Here is a 19,902-nt window from a genome sequence, read left to right as displayed (position 1 = left end):
AGAATTGAGACATTAGATTTTTAGAGTATAGATTAATGTGATATGTTCGCTTTAAGAGTTATCTAATCTCAATCAAGACAATTAAAATAAATGAATAATTGTAACAATAAAAATTCAAATCTAAATTTCTTGTAATTAAGTGAAAAGCACAAATTTAGACAATTATGCAAATTACTTTGATTTTCCAAAACAAGACTAAAACACAAAGTTGTAATGTAAATTGTTAGATCTTGATTCAATATTTCATATCCAAAAAGGGACAATGGCTTTATCACCTCACCAATCTCATCTTCTTGAAATTAAATTTATCATAGTCAACCATCAATGTAATTAGTAAGTCAATGACTATTAAATAGATTTCAACATATATTTCATTTTTACAAAAATAAAATACGAAACTAAAATCCGAGTTGTCTAGTCTCTTTAAATCAGTTTTATTGAATCTGCGATATCTCACTTATTATTTTTAAAGGATGAAATTTCAACTATTAAATTGCTTATTGTCACAAATTCAAATCTCAAATTCCAAGCATCTTTATCTCTCTCATACTTAGTGTAATACAAAAAAGAAAGTCACAATTCTAAGCAACCTATTTTTCAACATTCATAAATTAATAGTACTCCACAATTCATTCCTAAACACAAAACAAAACACTCTCTGTCTTCTGGCCTCTGCATATTCTTGAGAAACAAAAACACTAAAAATAAAAGCATTATTCCTCTGCTCTCTGTCCAAACTCAGACAGAGAAACCAAAAACATCTCTTCTTGGTTCTCTCAAATGAATCTCTCTTCATTTTCTGAATTCTTAGTCAACAAATTAAGGTAAATACTAATGTCTATAATTGCTTTGTTTTCACTTCAATTTTTTTCCTTTTCTTCTGTTTCTGCAATCTTTATATTATAGTACATTGCAAATTCTACTCGATTTATTTCCGAAAGTTTTACATTGCGCCCGTAATGTAAACATATGTAGCACAGGCACCTCTAAGAAAATGTGTGTCAGATGTCTAGCATGTATCAGTATCAGACACCTATGAAAAAATGTGTGTCAGATGTTTAACATGTGTTAGTATCTATCTAGCCGGTGTTTACGTCTGTGTCACTTCATAGATGTAAACTTATGATTTTGAACTTAAGATTTTTTTTCTTTTGCAATGAATAGGGGCATGGTTGTTGCATAACAAAAGAAAAAGAAGAAGCTTTGTGGAAACTTCATAGTTGAAGGGAAAAAATCAAATAAACATGTCTGTAAACGGTTCGAAATCTATGAAAGATGAAAAGAATGATTTGCAGAAGCAGATTGGATGCATCACTGGATTTTTCCAGCTCTTTGATCGCCACCGTTTCATTACCGGCCATCGCACAAGCAGTTACATTCCGAATTCATCTACTTCAGGTATTCAAGTATTCAAATCTTTGATTTTTTGTGGTTTTGTTCCATGACGTAGTATTCAGTCTAATAATATCGATATTTGTCAGATAGGTCTAATTCAACATTTTCTTCCTTCTCAGATGCAAAGAATCAAAAAATTGCAAAAGAGAAGCCACACTTCTCTACGGAATCATCGATAACATCCGTGTCTTCATCGTCACGTTCATCTAGCATGTCTTCTATTGATTTCAATAAAATAATCAAGATTGAATCATCATCAAACAAACAAAACCAAATTCCGAAAAAATCACATTCAAGGCATCAATCACTTGATTTCTATGATGTTGTCAAAGATTCAATGCATAGAGAAGCTAAAAGTTTATATGTGAAAACATTAATCAAGGAAGAGAAAAAGGTTGAAGCTTATGCATTGAAGAATCAACACATAGACTCTCCGAGGCCTATGCTATCGATGAAATCTTCCGATGGAGGAGTTAAGGTTTCGAAAGAACCGTTACATAATCTTTCGAGGTCGAGAAAACCACACTGGGACTCGCCGCGACTCTCTTATGATGCGGTGAAATCCGCCACAGTGCATAAGGAAGTTCCTAGGTTTTCCTTGGACAGCAAGCAAGGTTCCGTTAGACGGATCAACGAAGGAAACAAGGCTCGCAACGTGTACGAGAGAAACTCAACGAGCCAGTTGCAAGAATTAGAAACACCAAGAAGATCATCAAGTGTTGTTGCTAAGTTGATGGGACTAGAAGCTCTCCCGGACTCGACGCAAACTTGTCGGACGTCTATCTGCTCAACCGATCAAATAGATCTTACCGCAAGAGCCAGCACAAATGATGAATACAAGAAACACCAAAGTTCGCCCTCCCCGAGAAATAGAAGGGATGATGTTTCAATCAAAAATGTGAAACAACATTCGCGATTCGCGCTAGAATCGACAACTTCGCCAAGGCAACCTGATGCCAACCAAAGTTCTGATACAAAAGCATCAAAGTCTTCGCTTTCTGTATACGGACAAATCGAAAAAAGGCTAGCAGAACTCGAGTTCAAAAAGTCGGGAAAGGATCTACGAGCCCTTAAACAGATTCTTGAAGCAATGCAGAGATTTTCAGATTCATCATCTGACACTAAGAACAATAACACTAGTCTCGACGAAAGTTCTAAAGCAAAAAGCCCGAGAATACAACAAAAGGACTCGGAATTCGTCACGGTTGAGTCATCATCGAATTCAACCCGTGATAGGAAATCGCCAATTGTCATCATGAAACCAACAAAAGTGACTAGAAAAGCCAATAATACTCCTTCAACAGAATTTTCAATTCATCAAAGATTGGTTGATAAACAAAAAGCTAAAGGTATTGTCTCAACAGAAAAACCATCAAAGACTTCTCAAGACAGAAATGGAAGAAACACCATCAGCTTCGGTAACATAACGGTAACCGGGAGTCCAAGACTGCAGAAGAAGTTTGGATTCGAGACGCGTTCTCCACCGGCTAGTCCATCATCCGATTCCACGATTAACAGAAGACAACATAATAGGCAACTTGTGGACCTGCCGAGTTCTTCGTGTTCACCACATAGACACGATTTCTCCGTTTTGCAGGATAGAGATGAACATTTTAGCGACACAAGTTCTTTGAGAAAATTTAAGCATCATGTTAATGTCATTTCTTCCGATTTTGACAGCAACAGAAGCTTGGACACTCTAGAAATTGTTCGGATCGATCAATCAGCGAATATCAACCAAAATGTAAGTATTTCTTTAGTGCATAGTTAGTTAGATTTTTCGATCAAAACCAATTCGTTAAACCTTATTTTTTTGGTTGGTCAGGATGAATTTGAATACTCGAGGAATGAACACTCTAAGGCCGATAAAATTGTCACTCCTGAACAGCCGAGTCCTGTATCTGTTCTTGATGCTGCATTCTATCAGGAAGATCCACCGTCTCCGGTGAAAAAGATATCGAATATTTCAAAAAAATTAGGTAAGCAACTTATATCAAATTTCGTACATGAATCTCATCCTAAGTCTCGCCTCGTATACAAAATCTCGACTCATACACGAGTCTCGTCTTTCTATATGATTCACTGTATGAAATTGATTTGATAACCATAATCGGAATTCGTTAATCAAATGAACCAATGAAGCCAATGTACATCTTATGGCTTTACGATAATCATCATCGAAAAGATTTCGAGTAATATTATACTGATTTTCTTTAAATCTTCTGCTATAGATGAAGCTTTAAGCATTGGTCTTGATAGTGAGAAGAACTCCGTGGATCAAATTCTGCGAGAAATTGATTGGAACGATGAAAAACTCGTGAATTTCAACAACATCGAGAATCCTGATCATAAGTATATATCAGAAATACTAATAGCTTCCGGTCTAGTCAATCATCGAAACTCTAACGAGTTACTTCATTCACAAGGCACCTTGATTAACCCGAAATTATTCTTAGCACTTGAACAAATGAAGACAAATACATCAAATACGACGCGATTCAATATTGAAGACGGTGCGAAGAACATTTTCATTGCTAATAGTCCTGAGAAACTGCGAAGAAAACTCATATTCGATGTGGTCAACGACATTTTAGCAGAGAGAAAGGTAAAAGGGAAGAAGCTTTTCGAAGAGCTATGTATAGAAATAGATGAGCTACAACCGAAAAACAAGAATATCGACATTTTTCACGAGGATGAGAATTCGATAAGTCTATTGTGCAGAGATTTGAAGGATCGGAATACAGTTTGGACTAACCGTGGCAGCGAGAAACCGAATATCGTGCTGGATATCGAACGGTCGATTTTTAGAGATTTGATAACTGAAGTTTGTGAGAGATGATAATCTGTTAAATTTATTTTGATTTGTTAGGTGATAATCTGCTTAATTGACAGTTTCATCTTTGTTTTTCTTCATGTATTTTTTATAGTTTATGTTCTAAAATACATGGAGAAATACAGATAAATGTATATCAGTATTGATTTTCACATGGTTAAATAGAATATTGTAATAACTACTTCATGTTACATGAGTATAGCACATTTTCAATTTGTATAATGGTAAAATTTAGTCAATTTTGTAACCCTATCTCAACCAGAAACCGATATTGTTAGATTGATATTATTAGGTTCAGGGACGGACCCAGAAGATTTGAGTAGTGGGGGCGTTCCGCTAAATATACAAATAAAAAAACTAACTAATCATTTAAATCTCTAAATATATGATAGAGTGGCACTAAAATTTTTAAATTTAAAAAAATAAATAGAAACACATACCTTAATATTTCACATATTATATGATAAAATAAAATTACAGTAAAACAATCATATTATATTCTTTTTAAATATTAAAATACTGTTATATAAATCAAAGCGTACAGTAAAATGAGACTTTGAGAGATGCAATGCAGAAGGCCTATTTTACTGCTTAATATCTTTATGAAAAGTGAACAAAACTTAATGTACATTTACTCAGCATATGTATATATGTATTACGTAATATAAAGAATCATTCAAACTTAGTGGGGGCATCAAAGAGTATATATGTATTACTCAGCATGTGTTTCATTTAAAAGAGTTTATTTTCATTCAAGTTGCAAATTGGAAGGTTGGCTTAAAAATTAAAAATTATTAGAACCTGAATAGATTACTATAATAATATAAAATAATTTTTTAATTAATAATGAATATTAATCAATTAATTAAAAACAAACTGTTCACTTATAAAAATGGGATACATGTCACTAAAAAGAAATGAGATTCAATGACTTTCGACTTCCATATCTTTGTGCCTTTAATTATTTTTGATGAAACAAAGAAAAATAGAAAATAGAAAAAAAATGAATGAAAGTATTTAAAGTGAGAGATAGAGAAAAAGGTATGGTACTTTTGACTAGGGATGTTCCAAAAAGACGATTCGATAGAAAATCGTTAATCGAATTGAATCAAATCTAAAATTGTAAAAAATTGCATTTTGATTCGATTGTGTTTGAATCATCTTCAAACATAACTATTAAGTCAAACCAAATTGCATTATGTTATCTTACAAACCATTATTATAATTATTTAAAAAAAAAAAAAAATTAATAATATATTTTATTGTATTCTTTATATGATATTTATTTTAATTTACATATAAAAAAACAAAATATTACTCCCTCTTTTTCTATTTATAAGAAAAATATATACTTATTAGATTTATTGACTATCTGATCTATATAATATTACTCCCTCCTTTTCTATTTATAAGAAAAATATATACTTATTAGATTTATTGATTATCTGATCTATATACTATCTAGATGCATTAATTATTCAATGTATTTAAAAAGTGAAAATAGGACCGAAGGAGTATTTATTTATAAATACTATTATTTTTATTTAAAATGAAAACATCATATATTAATTTTATTTCCATTTTTAATTTGTTTATGTTGATAAGGATAAAATTAAAAGAAATTTTTTAAATATTGATAGTAAAAAAGAAGTGTTTTGTTTATGTTGATAAGGATAAAATTAAAAGAAAATTTTTAAACATTGATAATAAAAAAGAAGTGTAGGGATAAATGTATAAGTGTAAGAATGTATGATAAATTTTCCTCATACTATATTCAACAAAAGTAATTTGAAATGCACAGTGGTTTTGGTGTTTTGGTCTCTCCTTCATGACTATCTCTTTAAGATACACATCTTTTGTAATCTCACTCAAACTGAGTTAGTGTTAATTTATTATTATTCAACCGTTACATTGATGTAGCAAACAAACATGATCCTAGACAGATAGATTATCAACAAAAAAAAAAACAGATCATAGACAAATAGTTGATGTAGATCAAAATATGATAATAGGAGTTACAGAGGAGGGTTAGTGTAACAATATCAACATATGATACCGGGAGAAATAGAGGAGAGTTAGTGTAACAAAAATAACTCGAAATTGGACATGTCGGCGTATTTTATCAAAATATGATAATGGGAGAGACAGAGAAGGATCAGTGTAACAAAATATCACAAAATTCGTCGAGTTTACTAACACACTTCAATTATATTTGGAACTGAGTTGAAATGGCCAATCTCATGTATTCGGGGGAAGCTACCAACTGGAGCGGTAGCTTGACACACGTCTTAGCCATGAATCTCAATTTTTCCCGATACACAAATCATAAACAACAAATAGCTCCAATTTAGAATGTGTCATTAAGCTTACTTAATTTCCCGATACACGCTGGAGTCAGAGGATTGGTGCTCTGTATACATTTCATGTCAACTAGTAATTTAAAGAGGATACACTTTTATACAACAACTTCCTTAAAGCATGAGAATTTCTCCTGAAACTTGATGAATGCAAATGATTTATCAGTACTACTGGAAAACTGCAAACAGCAAATGGATGTTTGAAATGGCCTATGGATACTATAATATCAATCAATATTTATAACAATTAAAATCATATAAGCATAAGCTGAAGCAGCAGTGAAGAGTCTGGTGTTGCAGCAGTGCAGGCAGGTAGTGGTGACAAAGCAAATAAACCAATCTAGGAAAAGAAAAAGTATTCAATGGATCAAACCCGGAAACCTGCTTCAGCGGTTCAGCCCAGCTCGTCGAGGATCATCCAATCTCACACTTCTATGGTCAAAATGGCAATATCACACCGTTCCCAATGGAACCTGACCCTAGTGGCAGTCTAGTATTCACTACAGTTATGAGCCATAACACACAAGATCGAGCAATCCTTAGACGCAGCATGCAATTTTAACGGCAAAGCATATCATCATACTCACCCCTTTGCTATAACTAAATAAAGATATTTCATATTCTAAATTTGGAAAGTTCGTACAGAGTGCCAACAAATCTCAATTAAAAGAATCATAAATGTTCTACCAAACAATTGACATGCACATACCTGAAAAATTGTTAAACTAGAAAAATGTCTGAGCTAAATAGTAACATCCATCCTATAATGCACGTAACCAGACAGTTAGCCAGATTTCAATATCCCGATATTCTCATTAGTATACAGATTCTAATAAAGCAATCTATTTTACAACTGAACAAGCTGATCTGGGTTTTCCAAAGATTCCCTTAAAATTTTCTCGGCCCTTCTTTTCCTATCATCCTTCTCGTCTTCCATTGCAAACCAGGGCAAAGTCCTTTTATGCTCCTCTTTTTGTGGAATCAAACCAATTGACCTTCCAAATAATTTATTTCTAGTCCCAACCTTAAAACGTACAGTAGGCTTCTCTTTCACAGGAAATTTAGGTTGATCTTCCTTGGAATCATCGCATGTGCTGTTTATCGCTTCAATTGCTGGAGCAAATGTCTCCAATACCGAAATGGGTTCTTTTTCAATAAAATTTTCTACAATAGGAACATCAGAAGCTACAATATTATTAAAGAATTTAGCCGGAGGGGCAACAGAAGCAACTTCTTTATCCTCAATTTTCAACGGCGCGGCAAGGAAAGGGTTACTTTCTGCTGCTACTGTCTTTGCTTTAGCAATTGCAGGGTCAATCATGGTGCTGTTTTCAAACATATTCGAGACCATCTTCTGCTGCGAATTCAACAGCGGCCGATCCGCCTTTCCATTCTCTCTTTCCTGCTCAAATTTAGAAACACCTGGTTCTGTCCCTCTTCCATTCACCATAGTTGACTGCGAATAAGTTTCCGGATCAGGAAATGCAGGCAGCCATGCCGGAATATGCTCATCAGGAGGCTCTTCCCCTTTTTGCAAAAAACTCAGAGGCAACACCCGCTCTTTCACAAACGGAAACGGAGGAATCGGGTGTGCAAACATAACCGGTTCAACCTCATTAACAAACTGAACAATCTCCCTAACAACACCCGAATCTTCAAGACAATGATCAATATCCGAAGCCCCTGTAAAACCCTGCATTAACCCCACATCTTCCAACCCTTGAATAACATCAAAAATATTACATTCATTCCTACCAGCAAGATTCGCATAACAACCCGCAGACTTCCCAATATTCATAATATACCGAGCAGTAACATCCGATAACGTCTCAAGCGCAGACTGCTGAAACCCCTGAAAACCCTTACTCTCGCATACTTGCGCTACTGCAATCTTCGCAATAGATTGCGCAAATTCATCACTGCCACCGACTTTCCTCCTCCTCGTCGTGGTGTTAGGCTGCTGTTCAAGCTGTTTTCCAGTCTTCCCACTGCCATTGCTCATATTCAGCACTTCATATCACTTTAAAACCCAATCAAAATTTCCCAAATCCCTATCATTCATCATCCCCAAAATCACCCTAATTAATAAACTTCACCAAGATCACTTCTGAGGGAAAAAAAATCGAACTTTAGAATACACATAACACGAGCTCAATGCAAGAATCATAAACCACAAAAAAAAACCTAGTTCATCCAAATTCGAACAGAAAATAAAACGAAAAACTTGAAGAGAAAAAAATGCTAAAAATTGGAAATTGAAAACTTACCAGTGATTGGGAGACAATGATTAGATCTAAGAGCATGCAGTGATATAGAATCGGTTTGAAATTACTGAGATTGAGAAAGTGAGAGTAAGATCGAGAGAGAAAAATTGGGGATTTTAGGGTTAGGGTTAGGGTTTGGTTAAACCCTTGGATTGAAAGAGACAATTCGAAAGGTAGAAGAGAATGGGAGAAGATGAATTTTGGAGAATGATTGTGCTTTTGAACACGATGCGATTTTGAGATTTAATTTGGGGAAATTGAAGTGTGTGTAATAATGATGGTTAAATAGATAATTAAGTAGAAATATATTGGAAACGGCGTCGTTTTGAGGAGTGGTAATGTATTTAAATAGATTTTATAAAAACATAAAATCATCAAAACATTAAAAAAAAAACATTGTTGTAGATGTACCTACATTATTCATATCTATTCTCTAATTCCTTAAAATATTAGTGCTTCAATTTCTCTTGTTTGCTTTGTAAGTGTTATTGTAAAGGGCAAGGTATTAGTTTGATTTTGATAGAGTAAGGCATTTCTAAAGTTGTAAGTTGCTTATTTCATTTATTTGAGTTATTTAAATTTTGAATAACTCAATCTATGATTTGTAAATTGGATGATTAGTTGTATTTTAATTAGATTAAGGTAGATTATTAAGTAATTTAGTCTAGCATATTAGATATACTATGTTTTGTAGATTTCGTTTATGTTATCTCAACTTACTTAATTGTTAGAAAAAATTGAAGAGTGTTGTGATATCTACGATATAAGAAAATCATATGGTCTTTTAATTACCAAATTGTCCATTTGCTTCTAAAATCAGTCACGTGGATAGTTTTTCCATGCAGCTATTTTTTTTCTTTCTATTTTTCCATTGTCTATTCCTATTTTCTTCACATGCTTCATAAATTATAATTTCCACCAAATTTTTTACAAAAAATTTCTTAAAAAGACAAAACTTTTCTGCACTATATTTTTTTACATATCTAACATCAATACTATTTAATAAAAATAAAATTTGATATAATATAATAAATATATATTGTACTATTTTAAAGTTGATAATAATATTAAATCTGACTTAAATTACTTTTAACCCAATTTCTTAAATAATTTTTTAATTAATATAATATTACATTTTTTAGCTTCTATTATTCACATATTTTTTAACAAAATTGTATTTTGTATTAAAAAATCTTAGTGATGTAAATGTTTTTATGGGTTACCAGACATTTTTTCTATACATTCAATTACTACCTTCGTTCCTCTATATAAGAGACAATTCACTTTTTAGATTCATTGAATAATTAATGTATATAGTCAATATACACACCAGATACATTGATTATCCCAAGAATCTAAAAAGTGAAATTTCTCTTATATAAAGAAACGGAGGTAGTATTATTTATTCACGGGTACCAGTTATTTTTCTGTACTTTCAATTATTATTTTTCACGGATACTAGACATTTTTCTACACATTCAATTATTATTTTTTCACGGGTACCAGACATTTTTCTAAACATTTAATTATTATTTTTTCATGGGTACCAGTCATTTTTTTATACATTCAATCATTATTTTTTCACGGGTACCAGACATTTTTCTATATATTCAATTATTATTTTTTCACGGGTACCATTTTTCTATTAAACAAATATACATCTGAAACAAATGTGCATCCCGTACCAGAATCCGTGCGAACGCACGGGTTTGTTACTAGTTGGAGTAACAACTTGAGACTAAAAGAATTTTAGAGCAATGGTTTTTTTTGTTAAGCTATCAAATATGAATAAGATAAAAGTTGCACTAAAAACGACAAGCAAGTTGTCACACCATGTGCAGAATTGTATTATCCTAAGAGAAATGCTAAGAAGACTATTTTCAACACTCTAAAACGCTAACTTTCTTATTGTTTTAAACATGTGTGGGTCCTACCACTTTATATGGGATTCATTTTCAAGGTGACAGACTCACACATATTTAAACAAATAAGAAAGTACGTGTTTGAGAGAGTGTTGTTAGCACTCCTCATTATCCTAATACACACAAATGTACATGTCTTACTCTTTGGGCTAAACTTTAATGGATATATAGGGTGGGCCCAATTTCCAAGAGAGCAGCTATATTGGGAAAAAGAAACCCTCTTCCCAAAAAAAAGATGAATCTGGGAGAAATGGATGCATTACTTTCTCAATCTTAATCCATTTCCAATGATATGCGAAATTGAAGCTAGGGGTCACTACATTGAATGCCATGCTCTTATAAACATAGGAAGTGTAATTGTTTGCAACTTTGCATTCTTAAAATTTTATGCAATTGCATCAGGCTTTGTTTTTAATTTATTTTGTTAAAACTGAGTTTTACTCGAAGTGTAAAAGTTTAAATATGGGAGAATTCAATCAGTGTGTTTTTATACATTTTGAGCACCTCTCATGCATAATACTTACCTCATAGCTTGTTTACAAATTTTAGATCTTGTATAGACTTTAGTTAATTTACTAGATTTTTTTAAATTTAACTCCATACTAACCCTGTTTCACTCTACTGGTCATATCTTAGTCTGCCTTTATCTGGTTGGAACGTGTAACCATCTATTGAAAATCTAAGAAGTAGAAATACAACTTTCATGTTAGACCCAAATCTCAATTCAAACATATTTATGGCCAAAAATGCCAATCTCTGAAGCAGAGTATCTGACAGTGGGTATGATCGAGTTATTTGTAGTGTTCCATGCATCTCAACCCCTAATTTTGTAATAGCTTATAATTATAATTAAGGAGTTGGTATGCATCCTAAATGACCTTAGTTTTTACCTATTTTCTCTATATTATGGAAGACTAAAAGTGCTAGATCGATGTGTTGATTACATATTGATCAGTTGAATATTGAGGTTCATTTTTAAGTGTTAGTTTTATTTTATGATTTTTCTTCTTTTCTTCACAACCTCTTGTCATGGAAATTTGATTTTGATTATTGGTTAATAATTTCAATTTACGGTTGCTTTAATATGAATTAAAGTAATCAATTGATGATTTGGTTCACAATGAGATTATTCGACTTAATCTGAGTGGTTGTTAATTTGAATTTGAACAAGATTTGTTAGAATATATAAAGATTGTTTTAGGTTCGAGACAATTATATTTTCTTTGTAATGGTTGTGCAAGAATCAATATCAGCCAGTAACAATTGTTGCATTTTGTACTTGTCAAAAAGTACAGGTGTGTGTGGTATCCTTATGTGAGTACGAGATACCAAAGATCTTAGTAAATGATAGTGGTTAGGACTTGCTCGTGGTGACGCGAGGCAGTACTTGGTGTTGTTTACAGTGTTGATAGTAGTATGAGAAGGCCACATCACGTGAGGTGAGAGGCTCTATGTATAAGCATTATGCTTAAGGAGTAAGGATATGTCTTTCTCCCGTCAGGGGAGAAGAATTTATAGAGGCATTTCATGTAACACCCCATTTCTACCCGGAAATTATATATAAAAAAAATCAGAGTTTTCAAAATTTCTCAATAAACAAATGAGGCGTCACATAATTAAAAGAAAACCAATCAACTCGTCGCATACGGCGGATACATAGCACCTTTGAAACAAAATAACTTATTTTATTAAAACACAGCAGAATCACTTAAACAAGTATTCAATAAAATATCTTCAGTTAACTTATCATTTTGTTCAACCAAGATAACACAATTAAACAACAACATCGTGAATGACATAAATCGTTCCCCCCAGAGTGCTACGTATCAGAGCGACAACCGACTCGAGTAACGGCAACTAATTCTTCATACTTGAATACCTGCACGTTACCAATATAAAGGCAACAGCGAAACAAGAGAAAAGGGTGAGATATCAAATCATATAAGTGGGCATATGATAAATTGCATGCTAGGATTCAGACATATAAAATCATCACATCACAAGTATCAATAGCTACTATACACATCATACTTCTACAGTTCATTAATCTCACATACTTTTCATCACACAACAAGTCATAATCATGTAAATAGTATCATTTAATAAATTTCACATATTCAAGTAAGCACAAAATTCAATAGTATAATACTCAAAAGATTCAATACTATTATCCCAAATATATACGCAATCCATCATTATCACATATTCACACGTTTAACCAATTATATATCAAAACATCACCAATTTCAATTATCACATCTCATGTACACATGACAATCACATAAATGCATATATTCAAACATCACTTAACCTCAATGTGACTCAATGCAAGATATGTGACTCTATGCATGTGGTACCCAATGTGGACCCAAAGTTCCACCGCTTCCGATTCATAAAGAATCTAGCCACGCTTCAGATCCGGACAAGATCAAAGCCACCAAATATAAACATATAGTTTACCGCTTTCCGAATTCACTCTAGAATCCAAGCCCCGCTTTTGTTTCAAAGCAAACCACCTTTGTTTCAAGGCACACCATGACATGAATGCATGTACAATGTTGACAAACATATGCAATTAAGATCATCTCTACCATCTTAATATTTAGCATATCACAATAGTTCAACTCGATGAATTATCCACCAATTGTACACAGCATTCACAACACATACATATCATTCACATATAAAAGGCCAATTAATCAATTACGATTCACAAAATCCAATTAACACTAGTAACCATACTATCTCATGTTAATTCTCATTTTGCCAATTATATATGAACATACACATTTAAAATCAAGCAATTAATCATTAAAATTAATGCTATCCAACTACCCACAGAGAATCAATATCAAAACAACATCTTTGACATAATAATATATATTTCTCAACATACATATTCAAGCCAAAACACAATTATGGACGAATCCTCAAAATACCGTAATTTACCGACAAACCGAATAATTGATCCAACTTCAAGTATATTCCAATCAATTAAACTCATTGCAATTAATTTAACTATTATTTTAACCAATTAATATCAAACTATATTAATTTAATTCACTTCTATTTCTACTCCATTTCCAATTTTCTAGCATTCTATTGCTCAAGACCATTTTTATTAAAAAGAATATCGCGCTAGCTTTCTAACGCCTCGAACGGAGACTCAAACGGAGTTACAGTTCAAAAGATATGAATTGTTAAAGTTTCAACAAAAAAACAAACACCGACATCATACACTAACATCTCTAAACATGTCAAAATTACGCTAAACAAATAAAAGTATGACTCTTAATAATCCAAAACAACTCTGACAACTTATTGTCAACTCTAACAACTCTATTGACAACTCTATTGACAATTCTATTAAATTATTATAATTTATTTATAAAGAATATTTAAATCAAATACAATTTCGGTCGATTAATAAAATATCACAATTTCAACAAAATAACACCACTACGTTAATCTACTAATTAAACTTAGCTACCACGCGAATTTTCATCAAATTTCGGACAACTAATTATATCGCTTAATTCGACTATTTTGATCAAACGGGACTATTTTCATTTTATTATAACTGCTATTGTATTAATTCATATGTACTGCTATTTGAAACATATAATTTAATACTAATTCTATATATGTTGCTATGGCTAATATATATTGTCACTGCTACTAGAAAATTCATGTGCCAGTACCATAAAAAAAATTCATTAAGGGAATAGAAAAAAAGATAACATGACATAGCACACTAGCAGCACAATGAAAGCACGATGAAACAAAGAGAACAAGAATTCATGAAATACAATGGGTGCCGGTTTTCTTACCGTCCGTCAACGGACCCTTCGCCAGTCACAACCTAAACCTTGTATATAATGATCTTTCTTTTCAATTACCAACCCAAACCAGTCCCTATGTTATTCCTCTTTGATTTCTCTCATATGCATCAAGAAAGACTTGACAGTTCTAGCCCATGCAATTATTAACACCACCAGTGACAAACAATAGCGGCAGAGATGCAGAATTTCAAGTTTTCCGAACAATTTAACACATAACCACAAAATTTAAATCCCTAATTTCCAGCAATAATTATCACAAACAAATGCAATAAATCTACACACCCAATCCCCACATACAAAGTTTCATAAGCCCTATTATAGGAAGAGAACCCCACCCTTACCTTATCAATTGAAGCAACTTAATGGGTCTCCCATTCACACTTTCGATTGGGCACCATAGATGGAAATCTTCAAGCTTTGTTCCTCTTCTCCAAAACTTGCCTCTTTCTCTTCTATTCTTGTTTTCTCCAAAATGACAACTCTCCTCTTTCTACATCTCTAAAACCCTAATATAAAACTAATTGGGCTTAGAGTTTAAACTTTCTCTTTATTTGATATACTCCAAAATCAATTTAGGCCCAATAAGAGATATAACTCAAATAATTAATTATATCACTTATAATAATAATTCCTTCAATATAATAATTCCGACTTATAAATAATATTATTCTTAATATTATTTTCCGACTATCCGACTTCAATTTATATAATTCCAAATACGCCCTTAAATAACACCGATAATCCAAATTCGACTAAATCAAATATTTAAATCCTTCAATAATTTAATTAACCAATTTAATTAAATTCGGGGTGTTACATTTCAACCTAGGGTTTCCTTAGGATTAATAATCTTCCATCCTTAAAGGACGTGGATCATGTAACATCCCATTTCTACTCGGTAATTGTAATAAAAATCATAGTATAACAATTCCAACCAATACATGGGATATCACATTTACGACTTAATCACAACGACATACACGCCTTTAATACGGATACGTAACACTTTTAAATAATTAAACTCGTATTCAACATGTTTAGTCTCTTCAAACTAAATCAACTTTTATTAACCACACAACGGAATCACAACTTTAAACTTCGAATAACATAGCATCTTATTTCAACATAAAAACCACTTCAAAGAAACAACAAATCTTAAAGGAAAACAACTTAGAAATTCATTAACGGTAACAAATTTAACAATAAGGAAAACAAGTGTTTGTCCCCTCGAGTGCTACGTATCAGAGCGACAACAACGACTCACTAACGAAAGTAACCGCTATCCTTCTTGATTATCTGCATGTTACCAACATAGGGGTAACATTCAAACAGAAGGGGTGAGATATTGAACTATATAAGCAAGTGTATGATAAACAGTATATTAGTTCAGATTATATAAACATCGCCATCGCACAACAAATATCAACTAACTCCAATCAACACAATTTTAACAACACAACAATTTTAATATGCAACTCAACAGCGCGACTCAAACGATGCACATGCATGTGGTACCATCGAAGCAGAACTTCCAACTTAAAATTTTCCAATTAATATTTGTTGTACAATCAACAAGGCATAAGCCTTCAACTTAATTTGTCAATCCAGGCCAACTTATCGAGCATCAGCTCCAACTTGATAATGCGATGTATGAAACTTGATGTGAATGTCATACAATAACAACAACAAAAATGCATCAATTGCCAAACAACTTAACAACATTGGTCACATGACCTGCAACTTAATATGTCCATAAACCGGGATAATTTAACACAATTCAACTTCACCAGCAATCCGACATATTCAACACAATTCCAACATAGCAAACCAACCAAAATAACTACAAGCATATATGAATCATTTTCCGCAAAGTTTCAACTATTTTCGGTTAAACAATTCTTTCAGTTAAAGCTACTAATTTAGGATTCAATACTATTTTTATCTACTCATATTTCTACTGATTCACACTGCTCCTAATTACTTGTTCCCTGTTACTATTTATTTTCTGCTACCAAAACACAACTGTCATCAAAAATATGTTTCTGCTATTTTTTTCTTCTGTTCTGATAATTAACACCTACACTGATATTACTACTTTTGCAGTTCGTATATTTAGACCTGTTAATATACATCAATTACCAATTACCAGTACACTAGAGTTACTAAATGAATTGGAATGAAATTAATGGAGGTTATATTCAGAATCATTTTCAGGTACCTAATTAAAATTACTAAGAATTAACAAATACTGAGAATACAAAGTGTGGCCCTCACTACACATGCATGGGGCGCCCATCTAGGAAGTATGACCCCCACCCCAGGGATCATGGCCCCCATCCCAAAATTCCTCATCATAGGGGCGCTCGCCCCTTATTCTGTGGCCCTCGCCACACACTCCAAACTTCATCTTCTTCCTACATTTTCCAAACTTCATGTTGAGCCATTGCTCTTCCATTGTTCTTTTGAAGTTTGACGACATGATCAAAAGGAGTGGTTACTTCCTTAATTGTAGGTGTTTGAACTTATCAAGCATTTTCTCAATATAATGTGTTTGACTAAGTTCATAACCCCCACTATTTATCTTAACGTTGATCCCTAGAATTGTGTCAACAAGTCCAAGATCTTTCATCTTGAAAGTGGAAGTTAGAAACCTCTTTGTTTCTAAAATTCCATTCAGATCATTACTAGTTATTAACATGTCATCGACATAGAGACAAAGGAGTATTACAATGTTTTTGCACACCTTTGTGTATAAACACTTGTCACAAGAATTAAGAATAAATCCATTAGAGAGTATCACAGAATCAAACTTTTGATGCCATTATTTTGGTGCTTGTTTTAAGCCATATAAGGATTTGATAAGCTTACACACCTTTTGTTCGTTTCCAAAAAGCACATAGTCTTCTGGTTGTTCCATGTATATTTCCTCATTGAGATCTCCATTTAGGAAGGCTGTTTTGACATCCATTTGATGAACTATAAGGTCATTCAAAGAGGCTAAGGAAAACAACAATCTAATTGTGGTTGTCTATGCTATCTGTGCATAGGTGTCAAAGTAATCCATGCCTTCCTTTTGTCTAAATCCTTTTGCCACTAGTCTGGCCTTATAAGTGTTTAAAGTACCATCACTATGGTATTTTCTTTTAAACACCCACTTGCATCTAATGGGCCTTGATCCATTTAGTAAGTCAACAAGTTCCCAAGTGTGGCTTGACAAGATTGAATCCATTTCATCTTGGATAGCGTCCTTCCAAAAGGAAGAGTCCCTTGAAGTTATTTCTTCCTTGTATGTTTTAGGATCATCCCCTACTTGGAGAATAACCGAAATACTTTGAACGAAATTCTTACAATTTCCTTCAGCCAGATGAAAGGAGATAAATTGAGGATCGATTCATCTGGTCCTAGATTCCTTGTTTTCCGAAATCTCTTGCTTATCTTAGGCTCGGGTTGTGATTCAATGATTCGAGGAATGCCTTCAGGTTGTATTTCTACAATCCGAGAAGATTCTTCTTCACAAGATTCTTTATTCGCGGCCGACTCTGATTCTTTATCCTTTGTGATAAGATTTTCAAAAAATTCCACATCTCGAGATTCTACAATTACATTAGACTCTAAATTTAACAGTGTATATGCCTTACTATTTTATGCATATCCAACAAAGGCACATCTTATCCCTCGAGGAACCAACTTGGTTCTTTTAGAATCCATGTTTTTGTAGTAAGCCACGCACCCCTACACTTTAAAGTAACTGATATTTGGCACTCTGCCTTTCCACGCTTCATATGGAGAAATATCAATTTTCTTTAAAGGAATTCTGTTGATTATGTGGCAAGCGGATAGTAGGGCCTCACCCCATAAATTGAAAGGTAGTTCGGAATGCATCAACATGGCATTCATCATCTCTTGATATGTTCGATTCTTTCTTTCGACCATACCATTTTGTTGCGGTGTGCAAGGTGCCGAACATTTATGTACTATGCCATGTTCTTCATAAAACACATCAAATTCAGTAGAAAAGTATTCACCGCCCCTATCACTCCTAAGAACTTTTATACTTCTACTTAATTGATTTTCCACTTCTACCGTATAAATCTTAAAGGCATCAAAAGCATCATCTTTATGCTTTAATAGATATACGTGAGTGTATCTAGAGGAATCTTCGATGAATGTAATAAAGTATCTATTTCCTCCGCGTGTTAACATGCCATTAAATTCACACAAATCTGAATGTACAAGATCAAGTAGATTTGTATTTCTTTCAACACTTTTGAAAGGTTTCTTAATCATTTTTTATTTGACACATAATTCATATTTTTTGAAATCATTTATATCGCATGAAATCAATCCAGATTTAATCAGCCTTCTCATAGAACTAATACCAGAATGTGCTAATCTATTGTGCCATAAAGAAACAAATTCAAGCATGTAAGAAAAATTAGAAATTTCATTAATAATATTGTCGGTAGTACATAATGTGATCATTCCCTCAGCGGAATATCCTTTTCCAACAAACACTTCGTTACGGGTCAAAATAAGTTTGCCTAATTCATAAACAGATTTAATGCTCGATTTTTCCCAATAAATCCCCACTAACAAGATTCCTATTCATGTATGGTACATGAAGCACATTGACAAGAGTAAATTTCTTTCCGGAATTGAAGTTGAGTTCGACCGATCCGGTTCCAGCAACCTTAGAGCGGACTTCATTTTCCATTTGTACTTCTTGTCCATCATTTGCCTCAGAATAGGTTTTGAATGCAGCCTTGTCATAGGAGACATGTACTGTAGCACATGTATCATACCATCAACCTTGAACTTTCCCTTTGATTGCCATAATTTTGCTTACCGTAGCAATTATGTCATCATTGGCTCGAACTGCATTGATCTCACTTTTTGACTTGTGCCTGCAATCTCGAGCATAGTGTCCAGGTTTACCGCACACATAACATCCATTTTTTGGACCTTTAGGACCGCCAAAATTCTTGAACTTGTTATGTTTCTTCTTTGGTCCAAGACGACTCTTCATGTCATCATGTTTCTTCTTTCCTTTGGTGGTCACAGCATTTTCTTTGGAAAGACCTGCAAATTTTGATTTCTCCCTTTCCTTCGATTCCTCCTCGATTCGAAGATGTTTTTGGATTTTCTCCAAAGAGAGGTCCTCAGAACTGTGCAACAATTTCTTTCTGTAGCCTTTCCAAGAAGGTGGTAATTTTGCAATGATTGCACCAACTTGAAAGGTCTCAGGGATGTCTATTTTTACTGCTTTTTATTTTATTCACAAGGACTTGC

The 19,902-nt window shown here is 33.2% G+C and overlaps 2 protein-coding genes across 4 annotated transcripts; one reads left to right on the top strand and one right to left on the bottom strand.

Annotated features, from left to right (window-relative positions):
- The first annotated feature begins 539 nt into the window (after nucleotides 1-539).
- On the top strand, nucleotides 540-4,427 carry LOC131608904 (protein LONGIFOLIA 1-like). The gene is made up of 5 exons (XM_058880486.1): nucleotides 540-824; nucleotides 1,165-1,398; nucleotides 1,515-3,139; nucleotides 3,221-3,374; nucleotides 3,627-4,427. The coding sequence occupies exons 2-5, from the start codon at nucleotides 1,245-1,247 to the stop codon at nucleotides 4,232-4,234; spliced, it is 2,541 nt and encodes an 846-aa protein (XP_058736469.1). The 5' UTR covers nucleotides 540-824; nucleotides 1,165-1,244; the 3' UTR covers nucleotides 4,235-4,427.
- A 1,970-nt stretch (nucleotides 4,428-6,397) lies between these two features.
- On the bottom strand, nucleotides 6,398-9,120 carry LOC131608902 (transcription initiation factor TFIID subunit 8-like). 3 transcript variants are annotated; one of them, XR_009285873.1, is made up of 3 exons: nucleotides 8,853-9,120; nucleotides 7,295-8,692; nucleotides 6,398-6,764 (listed from the first exon to the last, which is right to left on the bottom strand). XR_009285873.1 is itself a non-coding variant. In XM_058880485.1 (2 exons), the coding sequence occupies exon 2, from the start codon at nucleotides 8,585-8,587 to the stop codon at nucleotides 7,433-7,435; it is 1,155 nt and encodes a 384-aa protein (XP_058736468.1). In that variant the 5' UTR covers nucleotides 8,588-8,692; nucleotides 8,853-9,120; the 3' UTR covers nucleotides 7,187-7,432. The 3 variants fall into 3 exon arrangements, 1 of the variants encoding a protein (XP_058736468.1); XR_009285872.1 differs by having other exon boundaries at nucleotides 6,398-6,725; XM_058880485.1 differs by lacking the exon at nucleotides 6,398-6,764 and having other exon boundaries at nucleotides 7,187-8,692.
- Nucleotides 9,121-19,902: the final 10,782 nt, after the last annotated feature.

This window comes from Vicia villosa, linkage group LG6 (assembly GCF_029867415.1).
Source record: "Vicia villosa cultivar HV-30 ecotype Madison, WI linkage group LG6, Vvil1.0, whole genome shotgun sequence".
Classification (NCBI taxonomy): Eukaryota; Viridiplantae; Streptophyta; class Magnoliopsida; order Fabales; family Fabaceae; genus Vicia; species Vicia villosa.
The sequence above is the reverse complement of the archived record's forward strand: the minus strand, read 5'-3'. Positions and strand labels throughout refer to the sequence as shown.

Coding starts and splice junctions, on each gene's coding strand:
- LOC131608904 (XM_058880486.1), top strand. CDS start 1,245: ATGTCTGTAAACGGTTCGAAATCTATGAAAGATGAAAAGAATGATTTG. Junction 3,140..3,220: donor CAGCGAATATCAACCAAAAT/GTAAGTATTTCT, acceptor TTGGTTGGTCAG/GATGAATTTGAATACTCGAG. Junction 3,375..3,626: donor GAATATTTCAAAAAAATTAG/GTAAGCAACTTA, acceptor CTTCTGCTATAG/ATGAAGCTTTAAGCATTGGT.
- LOC131608902 (XM_058880485.1), bottom strand. CDS start 8,587: ATGAGCAATGGCAGTGGGAAGACTGGAAAACAGCTTGAACAGCAGCCT.